This window comes from Schistocerca cancellata, chromosome 1, assembly GCF_023864275.1.
Source record: "Schistocerca cancellata isolate TAMUIC-IGC-003103 chromosome 1, iqSchCanc2.1, whole genome shotgun sequence".
NCBI classification, from domain to species: Eukaryota; Metazoa; Arthropoda; class Insecta; order Orthoptera; family Acrididae; genus Schistocerca; species Schistocerca cancellata.
Window position 1 is genome coordinate 732,177,224 of NC_064626.1, and position 21,557 is coordinate 732,198,780.

At 45.6% G+C, this 21,557-nt stretch overlaps 1 protein-coding gene across 2 annotated transcripts in view; it reads left to right on the forward strand.

Moving 5' to 3' along the window:
* The window catches only part of LOC126185297 (protein unc-13 homolog 4B), a 509,766-nt gene that overhangs the window by 249,855 nt on the left and 238,354 nt on the right, over window positions 1-21,557 (forward strand). Inside the window, exon 1 of one of the 2 annotated variants that reach the window (XM_049928117.1) lies at window positions 1,983-2,167. The exons of the other annotated variant lie outside the window; for it this stretch is intronic. Coding sequence (XP_049784074.1) covers window positions 1,998-2,167 — 170 coding nt within the window. The 5' untranslated portion in view covers window positions 1,983-1,997. Of the gene's footprint in view, window positions 1-1,982; window positions 2,168-21,557 lie in introns of those variants that run through there. 2 annotated transcript variants of the gene reach the window in all.

The following is a 21,557-nucleotide window of genomic DNA, read 5'->3' on the forward strand; positions in this document are numbered from 1 at the left end:
TAACGCCGATACGACCTAAACTGAGCAAAGCTGCTGTTAAAACTGCAGTAGTGTGCGCTTACTTATAATATTCTGCGGTAGCCTACGGTAGTTTTATAACTCTGCTGCAACAGTAATACCCGTGTGAGATTTTCACTCTGCAGCGGAATGTGTACTGATATGAAACTTCCTGGCAGATTAAAACTGTGTGTGGGACCGAGACTCGAACTCGGGACTTTTGCCTTTGGCGGGGAAGTGCTTTCGCAGGAGAGCTTCTGTAAAGTTTGGAAGGTAGGAGACGAGGTACTGGCAGAAGTAAAGCTGTGAGGACGGGGCGTGAGTCGTGCTTGGGTAGCTCACGCCGGCACGGTAGCTCAGCGTGTTCGGTCAGAGGGTTAGCTCCCTCTGTAATAAAAAAAAAAAAACTGAGTTAATCGATCAACAACAAACTTAAACGGATGTCCTGCGACGTCCGCCCCGAGCAGATGCAACGAACAAAATCGAACAAAACGAGATTTAAAAAAAAAGTTGGTAGAGCACTTGCCTGCGAAAGGCAAAGGTCCTGAGTTCGAGTCTCGGTCCGGCACACAGTTTTAATCTGCCAGGAAGTTTCAGTAATACCCGTAATCGATTGCACTCGACAGGGCCTGGTTAACGTTACACAGGAAGGGAATCCAACAACGCGGAAGAATACAGAGGGCAATGTTTAATTCCGTGTGAAATTTACGACGGACAGAGAATGTAGTATTGAAGCGTCAGGCTGTATGAGCACATCACAGGTCCACTGAATAAATAACTGGAATAATAGTCGATCTCGAGGGGGCGAGAACAAAAGAGAACGCGGAAGCGCGGTTGCGGCGACTATCCGTCTGCGGACGCGCGGTCGTCGACTCGCGGCGCTATCTCCGCGCCGCCCCGGGAGGTCAAGTTCGCAGCCGGCGCGCATCAAACGCCGCCGGCAGACTCCGCGCGCTGCTTGACCTAATCACGGAGGGCCTAGCGTTTGGCAGCCAGAGCCGGCTGCTACGCGCTCGCCGTGGAGGGAGGGGGCCCTCCGCAGCGACCACTGCTTCCGCGGCCAATCCGGGAGCGAGTTGCGTACTGCTGCCACTGCCCCCCCCCCCTCCCCCCAACGCGCCGCGTGGGCAATGAACAGGGGTGGCGGGCGGCGTTTACCGTAGCCGCGGCGCCAGCACCGGCACCAGATATCCCGCTGCCGTGGGTACGCGAGCAGCGGTGCACTTGCAGTTCTGTCGGCCACGGCACACACCGGTTTGGCGAACACGAGCTGCCCGGGCCCCACCCAGCGACAGCTCGCTTCCAGCAGTGCCTTGCCGCCCCGGCAAAACCGGCACTCCGCGATGTTCAGTGCACCTGTTGAAGCTAATCGGTGCAGGGGATGTCGATTCTGGTAGAATCCTCGATTCCGTGTCGACTTTGGCAGCGTTCTCCAGTCCTTCCCTGGAGAGTTTACGGAGTGTACCAAGTTCCTACAGTCATCGTTTGATTTAAGTGACAAGTCATTTTAAGAGGTTGTTTATCTACGACGAAAAGACAGTGTGAACCACGAGGACGGACGGAGCAGTGCAAGTGCGCGGGACCTTGAGATTCTGTGAAAATACTGCGAGAAATATTATGGAAAACCGACATAGCCAAGTCGGTCAGCCTAATATACTTGTTCGATAACTGGTCGACAGGAGATCGCTATTATTCGAATTAATGAAAACAGTTCGTTCTCCTTCTGAACAAAGCCTTTACAATGCAGCTATCGCTGACGATTGTTTGTTCGTTAACATCGGGCAGCGGACGTCCACTTAAGGAAATACCCGCCTGTGTTCTACATCCACAGCTGTCGGAAGCTCTCGTGCGTGGAAGTAGCGCGCAGTTGTGATGTAAGCGACCGTATTAGGGAAACGGTGGCCTCAACTGTATCTGCAGCTGCCGGACGGAACCCTCCGCGGCGATAAGTGGAGTCTCGGGTATTTTGGTGGACTGTGACCCGGCGGAATTATAACGCGATGAAGCGCGACGGCTCGTGCAGACAGCGCGGCGACGGCGCGATGGGCGTGTGGAGCAGGACGCGGAAGGAGGGCCGGCTGCAGCTGCGGCTGGGCGCGCACCCCGCCATCCGCAAGGTGCTGATGCCACTGCTGCGCTGGCGCGGCCGCCGCGTCGCGCCCTCCAGGAGGTAAGCCGCCACTCCCCTACCTGCCCGGCACGCGCAAGTCGCCGCACCACTGACTACATCAGCACTTCGCGAATCACTATAAACTGCATCTCAGGCGGTCCTTAATGCACTATGTACAGGGCGATCCATATAAACCTGAACTACTTGAATGAGTCGTAACATTTGAACCAATAATGGGACACTTTTGGTAAACTTGGGAGATGATACATTAGGGACATTACATACATACACACAAAGTCCTCGCAGCAAGTGTTGGAAGTGTCCTCCATCAGCATCGACGCACAACTGTACTAGTTTCACCATATTCCGCGACGCTTTATGAATTCTACCTTCACTAATGCTGTTTATTTCTCGTGCAGTGGCCTCATGGAGCGCTGCAGATGTCCGTAGTCTATTCTTATGCACTCAGGTTAAGATTCCTTGAAGAAAACTGTCTCTTGACACGCCGTGTGTGTGTGAAATCTTATGGGACTTAACTGCTAACGTCATCAGTCCCTAAGCTTACACACTACTTAACCTAAATTATCCTAAGGACAAACACACATACCCATGCCCGAGGGAGGACTCGAACCTCCGCCGGGACCAGCCGCACAGTCCATGAGTGTAGCGCCTAAGACCGCTCGGCTAATCCCGCGCGGCTGACACACAGTCAACATGGGTTTAGGAAATATCGTTCCTGTGAAACACAACTAGCTCTTTACTCACATGAACTGTTGAGTGTTATTGACAAGGGATTTCAGATTGATTGCGTATTTCTGGATATTCGGAAGGCTTTTGACACTGTATCACACAAGCGGCTTGTAGCGATTGGATTGTTTTTTGAGGGGTCATCGGTCATCGGTCTCATCGGATTAGGGAAAGACGGGGAAGTAAGTCAGCCGTGCCCTTTCAAAGGAACCATCCCGGAATTTGCCTGGAGCGATTTAGGGAAATCACGAAAAATCTAAATCAGGATGGCCGGACGCGGGACTGAACCGTCGTCCTCCCGAATGCGAGTCCAGTGTGCTAGCCACTGCGACTTGTAGTGAAATTGCGTGCTTATGGAATATCGTCTCAGTTATGTGACTGGATTTGTGATTTCCTGTCAGAGAGGTCACAGTTCTAAGGAACTGACAGAAAGTCATCGAGTAAAACGGAAGTGATTTCTGGAGTTCCCCAAGGTAGTGTTACAGGCCCTTTCCTGTTCCTTCTCTATATAAACGATTTGGGAGACAATCTGAGCAGCTGTCTTCGGTTGTTTGCAGATGACATTGTCGTTTATCGACTAATAAAGTCATCAGAAGATCAAAACAAATTGCAAAACGATTTATAAAACATATCTGAATGGTGCGAAAGTTGGCAGTTGACCCTAAATAACGAAATGTGAAAGGTCACCCACAAGAGTGCTAAAAGGAACGCGTTAAACTTCGGTTACACGATAAATCAGTCTAATCTAAAAGCCGTAAATTCAACTAAATACCTAGGTATTACAATTACGAACAACTTAAATTGGAAGGATATAGGTGTTCTTTCTTTCAGCGTGCTATACGAGATTGGAATAATAGTGAATTGTGAAGGTGGTTCGATAAACCCTGTGCCAAGCACTTAAATTTATTTGCAGAGTATCCATGTAGATGTAGATATCCCTAGAAGAAAAAAATCCGTGAGAGTTAGATCAGGTGATCAGGGGGGTGGGGCACAAATGTTTTGAGATTACTCGGTCACCAAAGAAACTGGTTAGAAGTTGGAGGAAAGCATGAGATGTTGTTCCATCTTGCTGGAAACAACCTTCGTGGTAAGTTCGACATCATCCAGCATCCAGCTCTTCCACGAGTGTATTGAAGATGCTCGAATAAACATTAGTGTCTACAGTCGTCTCAAAGAAAATGGGGCCAACCACCCTGGCAGCTGACACTGTGCGCCTAGCTCCAACCTTTTCTTCGTGCAGTTGTGTTTCGTGGATGATATGGTGGTTTACACAAGCCCAGTATTTGCTGTTTTGTGTGTTGATGTAATCTGACAGGTGGAACCATATCTCATCTCTAAACCACGTTATGGAGAGAATGTCTGGACGTTGAATAAGAAATCCCTGAAACGATGCCTGCATCTTGTGCACGATTTATGGTCGCAATGCTGATTTAGTCTCGGCTCTCTGACTTGTACCACATGAAACGTCTGCCTCATGGCTCAATCGACACGACGATTTTCTTGGAGAGCAGTAACCTCTGCACTCAATGATCGTCTGTGTTTACCACCGTCACTGTTTAGTACACCAGTTGCCTCCAGCTTCCTTATACTTGTAATCGATAAAACTGTTGCCTTTGTTGGAACATCGATCACACTGTATTCTCTTCGGAACGCCCGTTGTGTTGTAATCAATGAGTCTGTCTTCCGATATGTTTTCACAATAAAAACACATTCTCGAAGTGCCTGGTTCCAGTTATGGTTGCTGCATTCAAAGTCTACTTGAATTTAAGTTTTGGGATATGCACTGCTTCATGTTCCTCTGTATCGAAATACAATAGCCAGTCTTTTCACCACGCGAACTACGGCGGCATTGTAAAATTTCATCAAACCATTCCTCATCATCTTTCTCACTCACTACGTATGTTCTTCTCTTCATAAAAAAAATTGAAATATATCATTAATAATCACAGGAGCAAAGAAGATGAGGATTTAACAACCCGTCGACGACGACGAGAGGTAGTATAAGTTCGATTTGCAGAAGACTGGGGAAGAAAAACTTTATTGCCCTTTCAAAAGCACCATCACAATATTTGCGTCACGCAGTTTTAAATGAAATCACGCTAAACCTAAACCAGAACAGGTGGACCGTGACTGGAACCACTGTCTTCCTGAAAATACCAATGCGCCACCTCACTTGACAATAGTCACGACTTATCGAATCCAAATATCACTCAGAATAACTGGTTTGAAACAAGCTCCAATATGTGTTCAAGGGACTTGTCACTCATTATTTATGGAGATATTACCATGCCTGTTACGTTATTTTACTGTCAAAGAGTAACAAATGTCTAGAAGAAAAATCAATCAGTGTTTACCTTTTAGTGACAAAATCGAGAACATAACCGCAGTTAACGAAAATACGTATGTTATCGTAGATTTTCTCGAGCTACGGATAGAAACAAAAATTTACCTGCCACAGGACAAACATGACTGAAAGTTCCGAGTTTGCGAAAGTTGAAAGAAACGGCAGCGCTTAGATCAGACGCAGCCACCATTTTCCCTCTTGAGAAAACCGCGACAAATTACAAACCGAGGACAGGCACGTTGCGAGACACATCACGTTCGGCTCGCGGTTACTTTGGAGAAAACGGCTGCAGGAAGGAGGAGGCAAGCCTAAAGGGCATAAGTTGGCACTCCATTCGTTTTGTTGTACGTTCAGTCTTGAACATTATTATCATTAGTATTAGTAATATTACAAATCTAATAGCAATTATACACTTATATATAAAAAACCTAAGATCTTTTACATTTTTAAAGCACACACAAGTTCAAAATTAATTTCGAGTATTTGATGTCATGGAAAGACGTCACTCGGGCCGTCTGCATTTGTACTCAATAAGCATTTCATAATGCCCTCTGTATCGGTGTCATTATTCTACTAGCCGGCCGGAGTGGCCGTGCGGTTCTGGGCGCTGCAGTCTGGAGCCGAGCGACCGCTACGGTCGCAGGTTCGAATCCTGCCTTGGGCATGGATGTGTGTGATGTCCTTAGGTTAGTTAGGTTTAAGTAGTTCTAAGTTCTAGGGGACTGATGACCTCAGATGTTAAGTCCCATAGTGCTCAGAGCCATTTGAACCATTATTCTATTCCGGCCGTGAACTGTGCTAAGAGGCTCTGAACACTATGGGACTTAACATCTGAGGTCATCAGTCCCCTAGAACTTAGAACTACTTAAAGCTAACTAACCTAAGGACATCACACACATCCAAGCCCGGGATTCGAACCTGCAACCGTATCGGTCGCGCGGTTCCAGACTGAAGCGCCTAGAACCGCTCGGCCACAATGGCCGCCTGTGCTAAGAGGAAACCTTTGCATATAGTCCGCTGTGCGGATCCGGATCTACCTTACTTTAAGACTTCTGCTATTACCTGGTCCGCATGGGGATGATAGCAAGGAAGAAATAATATTTCTATTTTTTCGACTGCTTATGGATGCTGGACTTTTAAGGCCGGTATTTACATTAGTGAGTTCTGTTTAATGGACTGTGGGCCTTGGTCTGACGCAAGATTCGTTGCTTAACTTTTAGTCACCTAATGTTGCAGACGTCCTTAGAGGTAAGTAGATTTTAAAACAAACAATTCCAACATTAGCTTTCTGAGCTTCTTGAAGTCTGAAAATCAACTAACTACTTTTTATAAAAATCAACTAACTACTTTTTATAATATAACAGTTATAGCAATTAAAGATGTCAGCGTTAGTAGACGAAATGTTAAGCAAGGAAACATGTCTCAGGCCACGGTCTACAGCCCATAACACAGAAATCATCAAAGATTCTGGTTAATATTTTTCTGTGTTGTAAGCCTTTGCTGCAAAGTATGCCAGTACAGTTTGTTGAACTTAATCATAACGTTCTCGCAATGATTAAACAAACCAGTGACCAGTGAAGTAGATCCTTTCTGAACGATCTTTATATGCTCTGCTACTCAAACCTCATGTTTGCTAAACGTCCGAAACAGACGAACTATATTCAAGAATAAGTCAGTCGGGAATTTTGTTTTCCACCTCATGGGTATCATCGTTTCATTTTAAATCTTGACTGACAGTCCATACAATTACTGAATCTCCTTCACTAATCCAACAATTCTTTGCTGTAATCTGGTTACAGATCGACATTAAGTACTCTCGTTCTGCATGCTCACATGTCTGGAAGTGTCTTATTTCTTACTGAGTTCAAGGGAAGCACGTATCATGAGGTCGTCCAATCGAAGGTCAACGTCGTTGGGATAACGACGAAGGCCATGTTTCGAAATCGTTTGCAAACTAAGACGTAAGTTTTTCCTATCACTAGTGAAGCAATACCAATTCACAGCGTGAAGAGATTTCACTCTTCTCGGAAAAATCCAACAGTTAGGCCCTTAATCGCTCACTTGGGGAAGGCAGGTAGCAGCTAACTGAAAAGGAAACTTATTTATCAGTTTTCTCTAAGAAGCTTACAGCAAAAATTATTGTAGCTTGTCGGTGTCAGTTTTACATCATATAATGATGCCATGTAAACTTAGTAGCTTTATGCTTCGCCGTAGAGTTGATGTCTTGTACTAAGTCTGACAATAGTTGGTCACATTTCAGACTATAATTATCAGTGCATTCTAAGGAGTATTCAGCTCACACACTTGTACCTCAATTATATCATAAGAGTTTGCTTATCCCATGGGATAAATGCAAGAGTGGCCCAGCACTTCGTTTAATTTCACATAAAGAACAGAATTTCAAATACGCACCTAGCACAAATTCATCTATATCTTTGGATTTAAATAATGCAATCGCAAGAGAGATGTATGAAAACTATATGCTATATCTGACGGTACAGAAATTAACAATCACGGCTTCAGATGAATGTAATAACGACAAAAATAGTTTTCTGTGTAATTAGCATACCATAAAGTTTCATTAATCAGCAATATGAGATTAAACACTAGCGTCAGCGTTGTTGATGCCGGTTTATACCACTGCCCCTCTCAGCGGTTCTATCGTACTCACCATTTCACCGCTTCATATACAATGCACGATACTGAAATGATGAGACCATTGTTGTTAGGAAAAACAGCTAGTTTCTGTTGCCTTCATTCTAATAAGAAACTCCCTAGCAAGAGTTAGGAATAGTTGTGGCTCATGAAATGAGAATTGTCGAGTAACCATAACTACTGTACGATTTTAGATCTGCAACATATCCGTCAAACGCAAGTGCCAGGAAAGAGATGCAACATGCTAAATATCTAAGTACACTGACAAACATAAGATCAGAAGCCGTCTTCTCACAGCATAACACCGGAAGATCGCTGGGAGGAGAATATAACACAGGCCTCCGTAGTTTTGCGGAGGCGATAAAATGCACAACTCGGGGAAGCGCGGACTGCCCTGCGCCACCATTTCTAACTGTTCTCCAGTGGGAGTATCGAAACGTGTGCTGGATTATCGCTTGAAAGTATCGACATCAAAAGTCGTAACAGAGGCAAGGAGAAAGACAAACGTGAGCCGGGTGGCAACCTTTTGTTTTTCAAAGCAGTCCAAAATCTTACTACACTGTAACGATGAAAGCTGAGAGGTTAATATAGTTTCAGGTATTTTACATCGGTCAGAATTCTGCATTTATTTAGCGTAGTAGTTCATTTGACTGAGAAATATAAACCCGTTCTTTCGTATGCATAAAGTGATGGCGTATTAACAAGCACTTGGCAATTACAATGTACATATAGACTTAATGTAGATATAACCTGCGTGTATAGCATACAAGCATAATATCACAAAGGAAACTGAATATAAGCTCAAAAGAAAACAAATATTTGATGATTTGATATCTTATTGTTAATTCTAATGAAAAATATAAACATAAAACGAGCTAGTTATGATCAAAACTATTCATGTAGATTAGTAGCGCTGTATTGTTCTTGAAGGCTCTGAATATGCAGCTAGCTCGCGATTATCGATGTGCGAATCATCCGGTTTACGGATAATATGTACCAAAGCCGGCGATTTTTTAAGTCGAAGCCTGAAGATTCTGTTATAACTAGGAAGAATCTTTTCAATTACAATACACTATTATGCATCTGACCCGTCCTTTGCCGTCGAAAGACAATGCGGGGTCCTTAGGTCGTAATTTCAAACTATTCCTTCCCAGCCAGTGAAGTGTAAGTTATGGAGTGGGACTTCGAGTGTGAAATATAGCGTATTTTGTGAACAGCAGTCTTGTGGTAAAAGAAAGCAAGTGTTCTACGGTAACCCGCGGTGTTACAAGTCTGCTTTAACCCGGATAACCGGGAGCCTGCTATGCTTGAATGAAACGCTGCCTGCGTTTTCCATAAAATACTATTTATTTATTCCGGTATTACAACTAACAGATTCCAACGGTATAGTTTTGGTCTCGGAAGAACTTGAGACTGTCGCTCCCTGGAACTAAGTACTAACAATGTACTATTGCTTCCTATACTAAAATGAATTTTCACTCTGTTCACTGTGCAACGGAGTGTTCTCTGATGTATAACTCACTATCAGATCAAAACTATTTGCCATGCAGGGGCTCGACCCCAGCCGTGGAAAGGTAAGGTTCCAGGCTCGAGTCCCGCTGCAGAGTAAAAGATCAACCAGTAAACAATGTTCCTGGCTGTGGCTTAGCCATGCCTGCGCTGTATACTTTGGTAGAGGAGTTCTAGTCCCGCAAAGTATGCAGGAGAACTGTGAAGTCTGGACGGTAGGGGACGAGGTACTGGCAGAAGTCAAGCAGTGAGACCGGGGCGTGGGTTGTGCTTGGATATCCTTGTCGGTGTGCACTTGCCCGCAGAAGACAAAACCCCCAGTTTTGAATCCCAGTGCGGCATACAGTTTTAATCTGGGACCCCATGTCACACAGTCACAGATTTCATTCTGTAGTTTCGGTGTTCGATGTAAGTCCTACGGATATAGAGCGTCAGAACTGATCCATGCCACGACTGGGATACATGTGGCTCATTTTAATTTCTTATGATAGGGAAAATACACTGATGAGCCAAAACATTATGATCACATCCTACATATCGTCTTGACATACTTTTGGAATGCATTATAGCAGCGATTCTGGGTGGTATGAAATCGTGAAGTCCTTTCTTTGCGGAGGTACGTGTATGTGGCATCAGATGCATACTCACTGTTCGCACAATTCCCGTAAATTATGGGCCGATGGTTTGTGAGCGCGGAGATAGCGGCTGATACCGTGTCAAATGAGTTCCATGGCGTTCATATCAGGCGAATTTGGTGGCCAAGACATCAGAATGCGTTCAGTGTTACGCTCCGCAAACCAATGCCCTTTTCACACGGACAGATAACCTGTTGGAGGATACCATTCCTGTCGGGAAGACATCAAGCATGAAAGGATGCAGAAGGTCCACAACAATGTTCACATAGTCGACAGCTGCTCATAGTGTATTCGGTTAACTACCACAGGTCCCATGGACGCCCAGATGAACTGCATCCATCTTAGAGTACTGCTCCTACCAGTCCCATAGTGCTTAGAGCCATTTGAACCATTTTGCAGGTGTTCGCCTTGATGGCGGTGTATCTAAACACGACCATCGACCTGGCGTAACTACAAAATGGATTCATCCGACCAGGCAAGATCCCCTCTCGATAATCCTGTGCCCACTGCAATCGTAATTTACGACATCGTTGGGTCATCATGGGCACACGTGAGGGGTTGTGTGCTGCGGCTCCCTATGTTCAGCATTATGCGCCGAATGGTGTGAAACACTTTTGCCTGCACCAGCATTGTATTCTGCCGTTAGATCTGCCACAGATCACCGCCTGCCCTGCTTTACAGAGCGGGCAAGCATTTTCAAGCGCAACTTCTACTGCAGTAATTTTACACAATTACCGTGTATGGCTGCATGCAAACGTGCGTCTATCATTTATATGGAACGTTGCTGCATATTAAAATGTCGGCCGTGCAGGATTAGCCGAGCGGTCTAGGGCGCTGCAGTCATGGACTGTGCGGCTGTTCCCAGCGGAGGTTCGAGGCCTCCCTCGGGCATGGGTGTGTGTGTTTGTCTTTAGGATGATTTAGGTTAAGCAGTGTGTAAGCTTAGGGACTAAGCAGTTAAGTCCCATAAGATTTCACACACATTTTCTTCTTAAAATGACGGACTCACATTTGTATGCACTCATACAGACTTAATTGTGTAAAATTTGGAATTGGCATAGCACGAAATTCAGCAAATCGTGTTACATAAATGACAGTGATTGTGTAACAGCTGAGGCTGTCGTATCCGATATGAAAATTCGTACAGGATCGAGTCTGCTTCCCAAAATATGGCCGCATAGCTGGTTATCGAACTAAATATCTCACTGTAGTAGGTCTTAATCTCCTGCAAAGACGAGTTGTCTCGTATGCGATGTAGTTGTCCTTCCGTGCTATGTTCTTATTTGTTAAAACATTTAAGATCCTAACTCATTTTCAGTCATAAATGGATGCAAGTCAGGGTGTGATATTGCCTAGCCTTTCCGCTAGATTCCCGTGACATGATAGTGCCCACTTCCTCAGTATTAATGCAGTTTTATGAGCAATAATCTTCTTGAGATGGAAGTCTTTCCTGACGGCACTATTCTATAAAACGTTCTCGGACTTTTTCGGCGCAAGCTGGAGGTTTTATCCAGAAATGACGCCGCAAGAACTTCGAGAATGTGTTATAAAACCATATTCTTCTTACTGCACGTGTACCATTGCTGTATGTGTGAGAGAAATCGACACGCTTTCTCGTCCAGCCGAGCCCTGGATAGCCCTCAATTGCGAGTCATCCTTCTAGTTAATTATCTTCGTCCAGTTTTTGCAGTAGGGACTAACTGGAAAGCCCAGAGTGTCTGCATGTCGACCCCTGACGATAGTTCTTGACTGCTTTGTTACCCTCCTTTTTTTTTGTGCCGTCCAATTCAACCTTTCGGCGCCTGTAACTACCAGGAGACACTTAGGTATCTGTATCTCTCTTTACCGCACATAACCGCTCGTACAATTTTTCCTCCTGGATTTTGCCCAGTGCAGTATTTCGGATACGGGCTATAGCGTCTCCATTACACGATGCTTTCCTTCTCTGTCTCTTTCTTTTCTCAATATTGTGATGGCTTTGGCTGCCTTTCAGTACTGTTCACCGTCCGTAATGTACTTAGCGGCAGTACATACGAGAAGACACGCACACACGGCCGTATGCGTTTGTGTAAGTTATGATTTATCATTTTTGTATGTTCGTACAGATTGCTCTGAACACGTTTGTCGTTGTGTTCTTGTGAAGCGGTCGGTATGTCAGATATACAGTTAACCACTTTTTTACTTTTTTATGGCCGGCCGGAGCGGCCGTGTGAGCGGCCGTGTGGTTCTAGGCGCTACAGTTTGGAACCGAGCGCCCACTACGGTCGCAGGTTCGAATCCTGCCTCGAGCATGGATGTGTGTGATGTCCTTAGGTTAGTTAGGTTTAATTAGTTCTAAGTTCTAGGCGACTGATGACCTCAGAAGTTAAGCCGCATAGTGCTCAGAGCCATTTGAACCATTTGAACTTTTTTTTTTTTGTTAAATTTGTGGTACCCCTTGAATGCAGTGAAATGCAAATGTAATACGTCGGGTCAATGCACAACATGTTTTTCTGCGAGTTTTCTTCTGTTTGGATCATACCTGCCATATCCCCTCACGCATTACCCTGTCGTCCACTTCCTACATACGGACACCCGAGATGTGTACAAATAATTTAACTTAAATATTATTAGTGGAGTGTGGTAACTGTCCACCGGAGGTATGGTAAGTATTTTGACCAAAGGAGGGAAGTTTGAACACAATGTCGCCGCCCCACGTATTGGAGAGGGGGCATTACTTCCGAGAAGACAAGAATCGTGGAAGTACTCAGTAGTGGCCTTGCTCAAGACATTCTCCTGAACTGATTTCGGGGAATTAAGTCAGCATGACTGGAAAAAGACTAAAACCCACTGCTCCCATGTACCGCATTGTGTTTTCCAGAGTCTCATCCCTCTCGATAACAGCATATTTAAGAGGAATGCTTCATTTATTAGGATCACCATAGAGTTTGAACAGGAAGCAGCTCGTAGCGGAAAGAGCTTGTGTGCCGAGCCGCTAGTTGTTCCCGGAAAGCAGAGCTAAATGACAGCGGACCTGCTTTGTCCTTACTCTCGGTCCAGCGGCGTCACAGGGGGACTACCTAGAGCGCGCCGCCGGTGCGTGAGTTTGTGGATTCGCGGAATGGCTCGGGGCCCTGGGCGGCTGCACGGCTCCACGGCTGCACGCCTCCGTCACGGCCGGCACCTCGCAGCCATTGTCTGAGGGGGGGTCGGCGAACCCCGCCTATCTGCCGCTGCTGACCCCCTTACCGAACACCTCGACTCCCGCTTCCGGGCGACGCCTGCGTTATCTGCAGTGACCGCTACCTGCAGCCGCGAAAACCGGTGCCTTCCGCTCATTCACACGCCCACCAGTGTACAGCTGTCTGCAAGACACGGGCTTTTCCCATGCGAGCAAACCGCAGAAGAACTAGCTGTGGACTAAGTGTCGTAACATTCCCTGAAGAAACAATACCCCAGCGTTAGGCTTATCTTTTTTCTTCTTCTCTTGACGTAGATCGGATAACGATTCTGTGGTGTGACTGACCAGATTGATGAATGAGAGAGTAATAATGAGCCGTTAGCAGACAGGTAATGCTGGACAATGGTGTCAGCAGAGTATTATCATATCTCAAGAATGAACATTATCGTAGACATATTGGCATGTCAAGAAGGAAATCTGGCCACAGTTAGCAAGTATCAGATCTACAAGCGGTAAGACTTAACAGTGCATAGCTCCATCAGCCATCTTTGAGAGAAGGCAGTATGATCCAAAACAAGAAAAATAATTTAGGTAACATAGGCTGTGATATGCATAACTTAAGAACTATGGTCACTTGTTCATCTTCGATACTGTGAGGCACGTCTCTTCTACTGAAACATCTTTGCTTTCCACATTTTGCAAGGTGCTAGTGTGGTGACGCTACTTACTCGGCACCATCTATAGATCATCAACGTCTTGGAGACACTCATGTCCTGGTTGGTTGCTGGTTTACACACAGGCACAAAAGGCACACGCACTTCGAGTAATCGATTTGACCAGAAAGTCTGTCGTGTGATACGGGCTTTAATGCATGCATTTTAGAGCTCTTGTTTACTGTAGTTTTTTTCTTGTTTTGATCCATACTGCCAGGTCTGGAAGTTTGTCGATAGAGTTATGGTTCACCCTTTAGAATGAGACTGCGAGAGTATTCATAAAATCTTAATTATCACCTCCAAAAAATAGAACGGAGTAATTAATATTTTGTTTGTCTGCAGCTACATGTCTGCAATTCACATTGAAATCCTCGCACCACACTACCGCAGCATGCCGCTAGAGTGGGCGAGGAGGGTGGAGAGAGGGGGACATGGGAGAGGACGAAACAGAAAGGTGCAGTCATTGATGAAGTGGATTGCGAGCAACGCTGCAACAATCCATGCTGGGTTGGTGGCACTACGAAGCGACAGAGTACCATGTTCTTTCACAGCGGTTCTGTGGCGCAGACGATCCCAGTGCGACTAAAGAATTTTAGTGACGAAGAACGAAGTGACACACACTCGGCCCTCTCCCTGTGAAGAGTAGGAATTTGCAAGAGTAGGGAGGCCCTGCTGTTCGAAGACTGGCATATCGAGGAATACTGCAAAAAGTGAAACTTATTGTTCGATCAGCTTTCAACATTTTACACGATATTGTAACCATGATAAATGTTACCACCTGCTGGGTTTCACAACTGCTCTCACCCATTGAAAAAGCTCGCATGAACAGAGGTAGCAGCGAAAATGTTGCATGTGTGACACGCCAATCCAGGTGACTTCTTTGGCCGCCCAATCATGGTGGACGAGTGCTATGTTTATCACTATGACCCCGAGACTAAGGGGCAAAATAAGCAGTGGAAACGAATGGATTCACCACCACCGCCAAAGGTGAAGACCCAACAATCACTGGCAAACGTGATGCCGAGTGATTTTTGGGACTGCTGTGGTATGCTGCTAACAGATTACGCTCTCAGGAGCCCCGCCGTCACAGGACCACACACTAAAATCTCCTGCCGAGGTTACGCGGACCTGTCAGGACCAAGTGCTGTATGAAAATGTCTAAGTGGAGTTTTTTGCTCCACGACAACGCTCCACGTCATTCTGCACAGGACACAGGTACAGATGCTGCTTCTTTGGGGTATAACATACGCCCCCCCCCCCCTTTCATTTTCTCTTCTCTGTTTCTTCGGACGAAGAAACCATTGAGCGGCAGTTCCTGGACTGCCACATTCAGACTTCTACAGTCAGGTTCTCCGCCAAATCATCCATCATTGGAAAAAAAGTCTTTTGAAGAGTGAATATGTAGAGAATAGCTAACAGCGTCACCAAGCTTCATGGTTGATTCACTGCCATTCCTAGCCAGAATTATCAGGAAGAGGTAGCTAGTGGCTTTCTGTCAGAAAATTCTGGGCACTGGTGCTAGCGAAAAGTTAGGCTGTCTCTATAAGGAATAAGGGAGGAAAACAGGTCACAGAAACAAATGGCAGATCAATAGCAGTTATGACTTAGCGGTGTAGAACATGAGATGAGACTAAATATCTGTTTGCTGACATAATCCGCCGTGCATACACACTGAACTGATAAAAGTCATGGGATACCCTCTAATATCGTGTCGGACCCCGTTTTGCGCGGCAGACGTGGCCTGGTCTCAACAAGTCGTCTGAAGTCCCCAGCAGAAATACTGAGCCATGCGGCCTCTATAGGCGTCCATAGTTGCGAAAGTGTTGCCGGTGCAGAGGTTATGTCCCATAAATGTTCGATGGGGTTCATGATGGGCGATCTGTATGGCCTAATCATTCGCTTGAATTGTCCAAATTGTTATTAAAACCAATCGCGTACAAATGTGGCCCAATGACATGGTGCAATGTCATCCATAAGAATTCCATCGTTGTTTGGGAACATGAAATCCGTGAATGGCTGCAAATGGTTTTCAAGTAGCCACATACAACGTTTTTAGTCAATTATCAGCTCAGTTGGAACAGAGGACCCAGTCAATTCCATGTAAACACAGCTATTACCGTGAGGGAGCCAGCACCAGCTTGTGGAGTGCCTTGTTGGCAAACTGGGTCCGTGGCTTCAAGGGGTGAGCACCACACTCGGACCCTACCACCAGCTGAAACCGGGCCTCATCTGAGCAGGCCACGGTTTTCCAGTCGTCTACGGTCCAGCCTGTACGGTCACGAGCTCAGGAAAGGTGCTGCAGGCGATGACGTACTGTAAGCAAAGGCACTCGCGTCGGTTATTTGCTGCCATAGCCCATTAACGCCAAATTTCGCCGCGTTGCCTTAATAAATACTTTGATTCCTGCCGTTATTTCATCTGTTAGCACTGACAACTGTACGCAAACGCCACAGCTCTCGGCCCTTATGTGACGGCCGTCAGCCACTTCGTTGTCCGTGGCGAGAGGTAGTGCCTAGGTTTGGTATTATCGTCACACTCTTGACACTGTGGATCTCGGAATATTGAATTCCCTAACGGTTTCCGAAATGGAATGTCCCATACCCCTAGCTCCAACTACCATTCCGCGTTCAAAATCAGTTAATTCTCGCCGTGCGGCCATAATCACGTCGAAAACCTGAGTGCAAATGTCAGGCCCGCCTATACACCGCCCTTTTATACCCTGTCTATACGATACTACCGCCATCTGTATAAGTGCATATCGCTGTCTATGATTTTTGTCATGTCAGTGTGGTCTTAAACATAATGACAGCTACCTCGAAGTACATGTCTGCTCAAAGACGCACGACAAGTTGTGAGTCATCTACATTTAAACTATGTGTCAGTCTGTGACTCAGTCTGTACCCCTGTGTCTGTGAATGAGTTACCAAACGCACTTTCAGAGCCGGTTCGTGCATTTGATCTAATACAACATTTTTAGTGCATTTCTTGAGAAAAGTAAGCATCCTAGGCGCAGCTCATCTCCGGCCGATAACTTTAACTTCTCTCAGTTATTCATCGCAAGGTAGCCTCGAAATAAAAGTATGTCAGCTCATCATCAGTCGTAGTCTTCTGTTCTCGGCTTGGTCGGGAGACGTCCGCTGCTCTGTCACCTGTGGCCGAGCGGTTCTAGGCGCTTCAGTGTGGAACCGCGCGACTGCTACGGCCGCAGGTTCGAATCCTGCCTCGGGCATGGATGTGTGTGATGCCTTAGGTTAGTTAGGTTTAAGTAGTTCTAAGTTCTAGAGGACTGATGCCCTCAGATGTTAAGTCCCATAGTGCTCAGAGCCATTTTTTTGCTCTGTCACGGTGACGGTAGTCGGTGGCATCGGGCGTGAGATAAGCAGTCACGGAAAGCAGGAACGCTGGTAAAATCATTGAACACTGAGAGGTAACGCACTGATTACTTGCTGTTTGGTAACCACAGGGTCCACAACTCTGTTGGAATGGAATGAAGAAGAAAAGAAGATTAAGTTTTAACTTCCCATCAACGATCAGGTCATTAGAGACGAATCACAAACTCGGCTTGAGGAAGGAAATCAGCCGATCTCTTTCAAAGAAACTATCTCAGCACTGGCTGTGGGCGGTTTTCGGAAACCACAGAAATCGTGCATCTGGATGCAGACGGGGTTCTGAACCACTGTCGTTCTAGTATCTCGGCACTGCGACATCTCGCTAGAGTCTTCATGAGAGCCCGCTCAAGCTAAAAGGTTAGTACCTCTCTTCCTTTCTCGAGACCCGCTGTCCCATTCCCCTCGCAACTGCTCATCACGAGCCACTTGACTGCTTCACTCACCTCTCATCCTACTAGCAGACTGTTGCTTTTTTATCTTACTAGAAGCACTTCAGAACTCTTCTGTGGAGAGCATGGTTAACACTACGGAACCATTACCACGGCTGCAATTACTTAAACAGCCAAAGTATTCTTTAGATATGGCAGAAAATTTTAGGTGCTCTGTAACTGAGATAACAGACCGTCTCTAATCATTTCTGCCCTGCTGAGGTTACAAGTGAGGTTACTAACTCCGTTTGGTAGATGAGTTTCTCTAACCATTTTCAGGGTGCGAGTCCATTTCTCCGTGCGTAGACAATGAAAAGGGTTGTTGTCATCACTTGAACAGTTCACATTCTGTTCGTAGTTAGTCATGCCACATCCTAATGACCCTAACAGGCCTTCTGTTCACACAGAGGCGTCACTTAAAGGACAATGCGGGGCTTGTGCCAGTTCTAACGTGATATGTTTTCTAAGAAAGTAGAATTGTTAAGTTACTTGTACAGTGAACCAGGATGACACATAAACTAGAACAGCAATCACTGGATTGACTGATCAAATGAAAGAATAATACCAGGTTCGCACGTGCTTATTTCGGGATACTCATTACTCTTGTACGAGGTGTAATACACGTAATACTTTTGCACGGAAACGTGAATACTAGGAACTAGGAAGCGTGGCAGTACCACGAAAATGCTGTTCCAAAAATCTAAGAGTAATGCTACTTCCGGTTATTACAGCTATTGCAGGTTTCAAAATATTATGTCTCCGGACTTTTCCCCTTAAGCCATGGTCCACTACAGCAGCAATAAATTTTTATATTGCACTTTTGATGATTTTTGCGAACTGAGGACGTCTTTATTCATTACTGGCAGTTGTTTTTAACGTTGTTGTGTATCTCCGGCGTCTTACTCAACGTGTGGGGAAAAGCTTCAATTTCGATGCAAATACATGGGAAAATATACTTTGAGGAATAGCTAATCTGAATTTTGAGGAGCAAGGAAAAATTTTGTTTACCGATAACTGTAACTGTTTTTCAAAAACTGTTGTACACTTTTGCTTGATCTCTGTCCTTGCTCGATCTGTGCTGCTATCGACTAACAGGAGTGTGTATTCTGCGATGCTAAGCCCTTCCCCGAGAGCAGTGACTCTAGAATTTCTATCAATGGTTCCATGTTTTAAGGCGCTGCAAGACACCGAACAAAGGCACTGTAGATTGACGAAAAGAGGAGTCTTCAGATTTTTTTTACGTTCACAGGTAGAGTACTTCGATCACTTGATTTACTTCATATCTAGCGGACTTATATCTAGCGGCACTTGAACTACGCTTCGCTCATACCACACGATGTTCAATGGGACGAGAGTCTGTGACACAAAGGCTACTCTGGTCACGGAAAATCCTCGACAGGGAAAGCGGATCTTGCAGTCAAGGAACCCCTCCCGCCGGAGGTTCGAATCGTCCCTCGGGCATGTGTGTGTTGTTCTTAGCATAAGTTAGTTTAAGTAGTGTGTAAGTCTAGGGACCAATGTCCTCCGCGGTTTTGTCCCTTAGGAATTCACACACTTTTGAACATTTTTGCAACGAGGAAAACTTACAAAATAGTGTGGCGGCTAAAGAATGGAGGGCATCTCTGTTCAGGACTGCCCAGTGCTTGACAGTTTACACTCTCACTCATCCGTAGAGACGCTGCGGCCAGTGGACGTAAGACATTTGACAGTTCAACGGTAACATGTGGATCACTAGCGCGTTTTGCAGGTACTTTTCGTATGTACTCCAGGACGTGATATAATGTAAACTATAACATTTCAAGTAAAAATGTGTCTAGTTTGCAGCTGATAACGGCGTACTAGTGTCTTTCGTATACAGCCGACGCAAACACACCGGCAGCGATGTTATAGTTTGTTGAAGTGCTATCGATAGATATAATATGCAACAGTGTTCTTCCTTTGTAAGACCGTTTCTAGTATAGAATCTCGGGAACATTTTCCTCTGTTGCAGAAGTCTGTATACATGATCCCTGTTAAATGCTTCGAGGAATCACGAAGCCCAACTAAATGCCAATTCAGACAACTTACGGGGCTGTATGCCGTCCTCGAAAACCGCCGTGATTTCGACATGTGAACGCTCCGTTATCCATATACAAAGACGTGACGTTGAGTGTATATTTTAATGAAGCCGCAATGGTCTCACTTGACACCCAGAGGCAGTATAAGGAATATATTTTTTAAATAAAAGTCCGTCAATTTTAAGTCGTTTTCGTACTTTTTTATTTCCGATACGTATCTCTGAGCGAAAGCTCCATCATCAGGGTTTCCAATGTTCAGTAATGGGTTTTCATCATGGCCGGTCAAACCATTGACACCTATATCTTGGAATTATCTGCTTCATTGGTGGCCCACGTGAAGTTTCTCCATGATTCTACTGTCGCAAAAGATTGCAACACTGCCGCATTGTTTATGAAAACTGCGAAACAAGACAGTTTCTGGAGCATAACCGACTGAAGGCGTATCGTGTGCAACGACGAACCACGATTCTGTCTTTTTTTTCAGATGATGTGAGGCGTCAACTACACCGATCACCCAATGAGACCTGTAACCCGCAGTGTGTTGAAGATGTAGTTCAGTACGGTGATGGATGTATGATGTTTCTGGGATGTCTTTCGTACCATAAATTGGGCCTACTGATTTGAGTTACCGTGAACATGAACCAAGATATTTACTCGTATTTCAGTATTCTGTCCTTTCTTCTATATCTTCATGATGAGTATATTATGGACGCTTCCGACTTTCAAGATGACAAAAGCCGTGTCCAGTGTGCATACGTTACTGGACTGATGGACACTCAGACACCGTATTGCACCTCTCGATTTTAATCTCACAGAAAATGTCTGGGTCTGTCCGGAACAGTGGGTGAAACGTAAAAGCGGACATCTTCACAATGTAATGGCTCTACAGGATCTTATCATCAGTGAGTCGCATCAGCTGCAAATGTCATGGACGAAGAAACTTGAGGATTCTGTTCCTCGCCAAATTGAGGCCGTAATCAAGGTGCTCCTATTGATTATTATGTGCTTAAATCGTCAGCACACAGAAGTACGAAAACAGTGAAAACAAGAGTGCTATGGGACGATAAATATTTAATTATTAGTGGCATGCAGAATGATAAATGTTGAGTCAGTGAACAGGGGCAGATTATGTGTAATGCAAAAAAACTGCAACGAAAATACACGGATGGCGTTGTGAGGGCTTCAGGAGGTGGAGCGGGAAGCGGCGGCTCCAGCCGGCTGGCTACAGCTCCCCTCGCAGCGACCGTGATTCCCGGCGGCGCGGCGCGGCGGAAGCGGCCGGCAGGGGCCTTTGTGCCGTGGGCGCGGCCGCTGCCGCCACTGCCGCCTAGCGCGCTACTCGGCTCCATCTCCTACTGCTACTGCAGCAACACAACACTACTAGCGGTGCCTACCGTCTTCCACCAGAGACAGAGAGCTTAACAGAGCGTGCTGAGCTGCTCAGGCAATTAAGTCCAGCTTATTTTGCTCTTACTATACAGGGAGGTCAATTGGTAGTGACGGGCCAAATATCTCACGAAATAAGCATCAAACGAAAAAACTACAAACAACGAAACTCGTCTAGCTTGTAGGGGGAAACCAGATGGCGCTATGGTTGGCCCTCTAGATGGCGCTGCCATAGGTCAAACGGATATCAACTGCGTTTTTTTTTTAAATAGGAACCCACATTTTTTATTTTCCTATTCGTGTAGTACGTAAAGAAATATGAATGTTTTAGTTGGACCACTTTTTTCGCTTCGTGATAGATGGCGCTGTAATAGTCACAAACGTGTAAGTACGTGGTATCACGTAACATTCCGCCAGTGTGGATGGT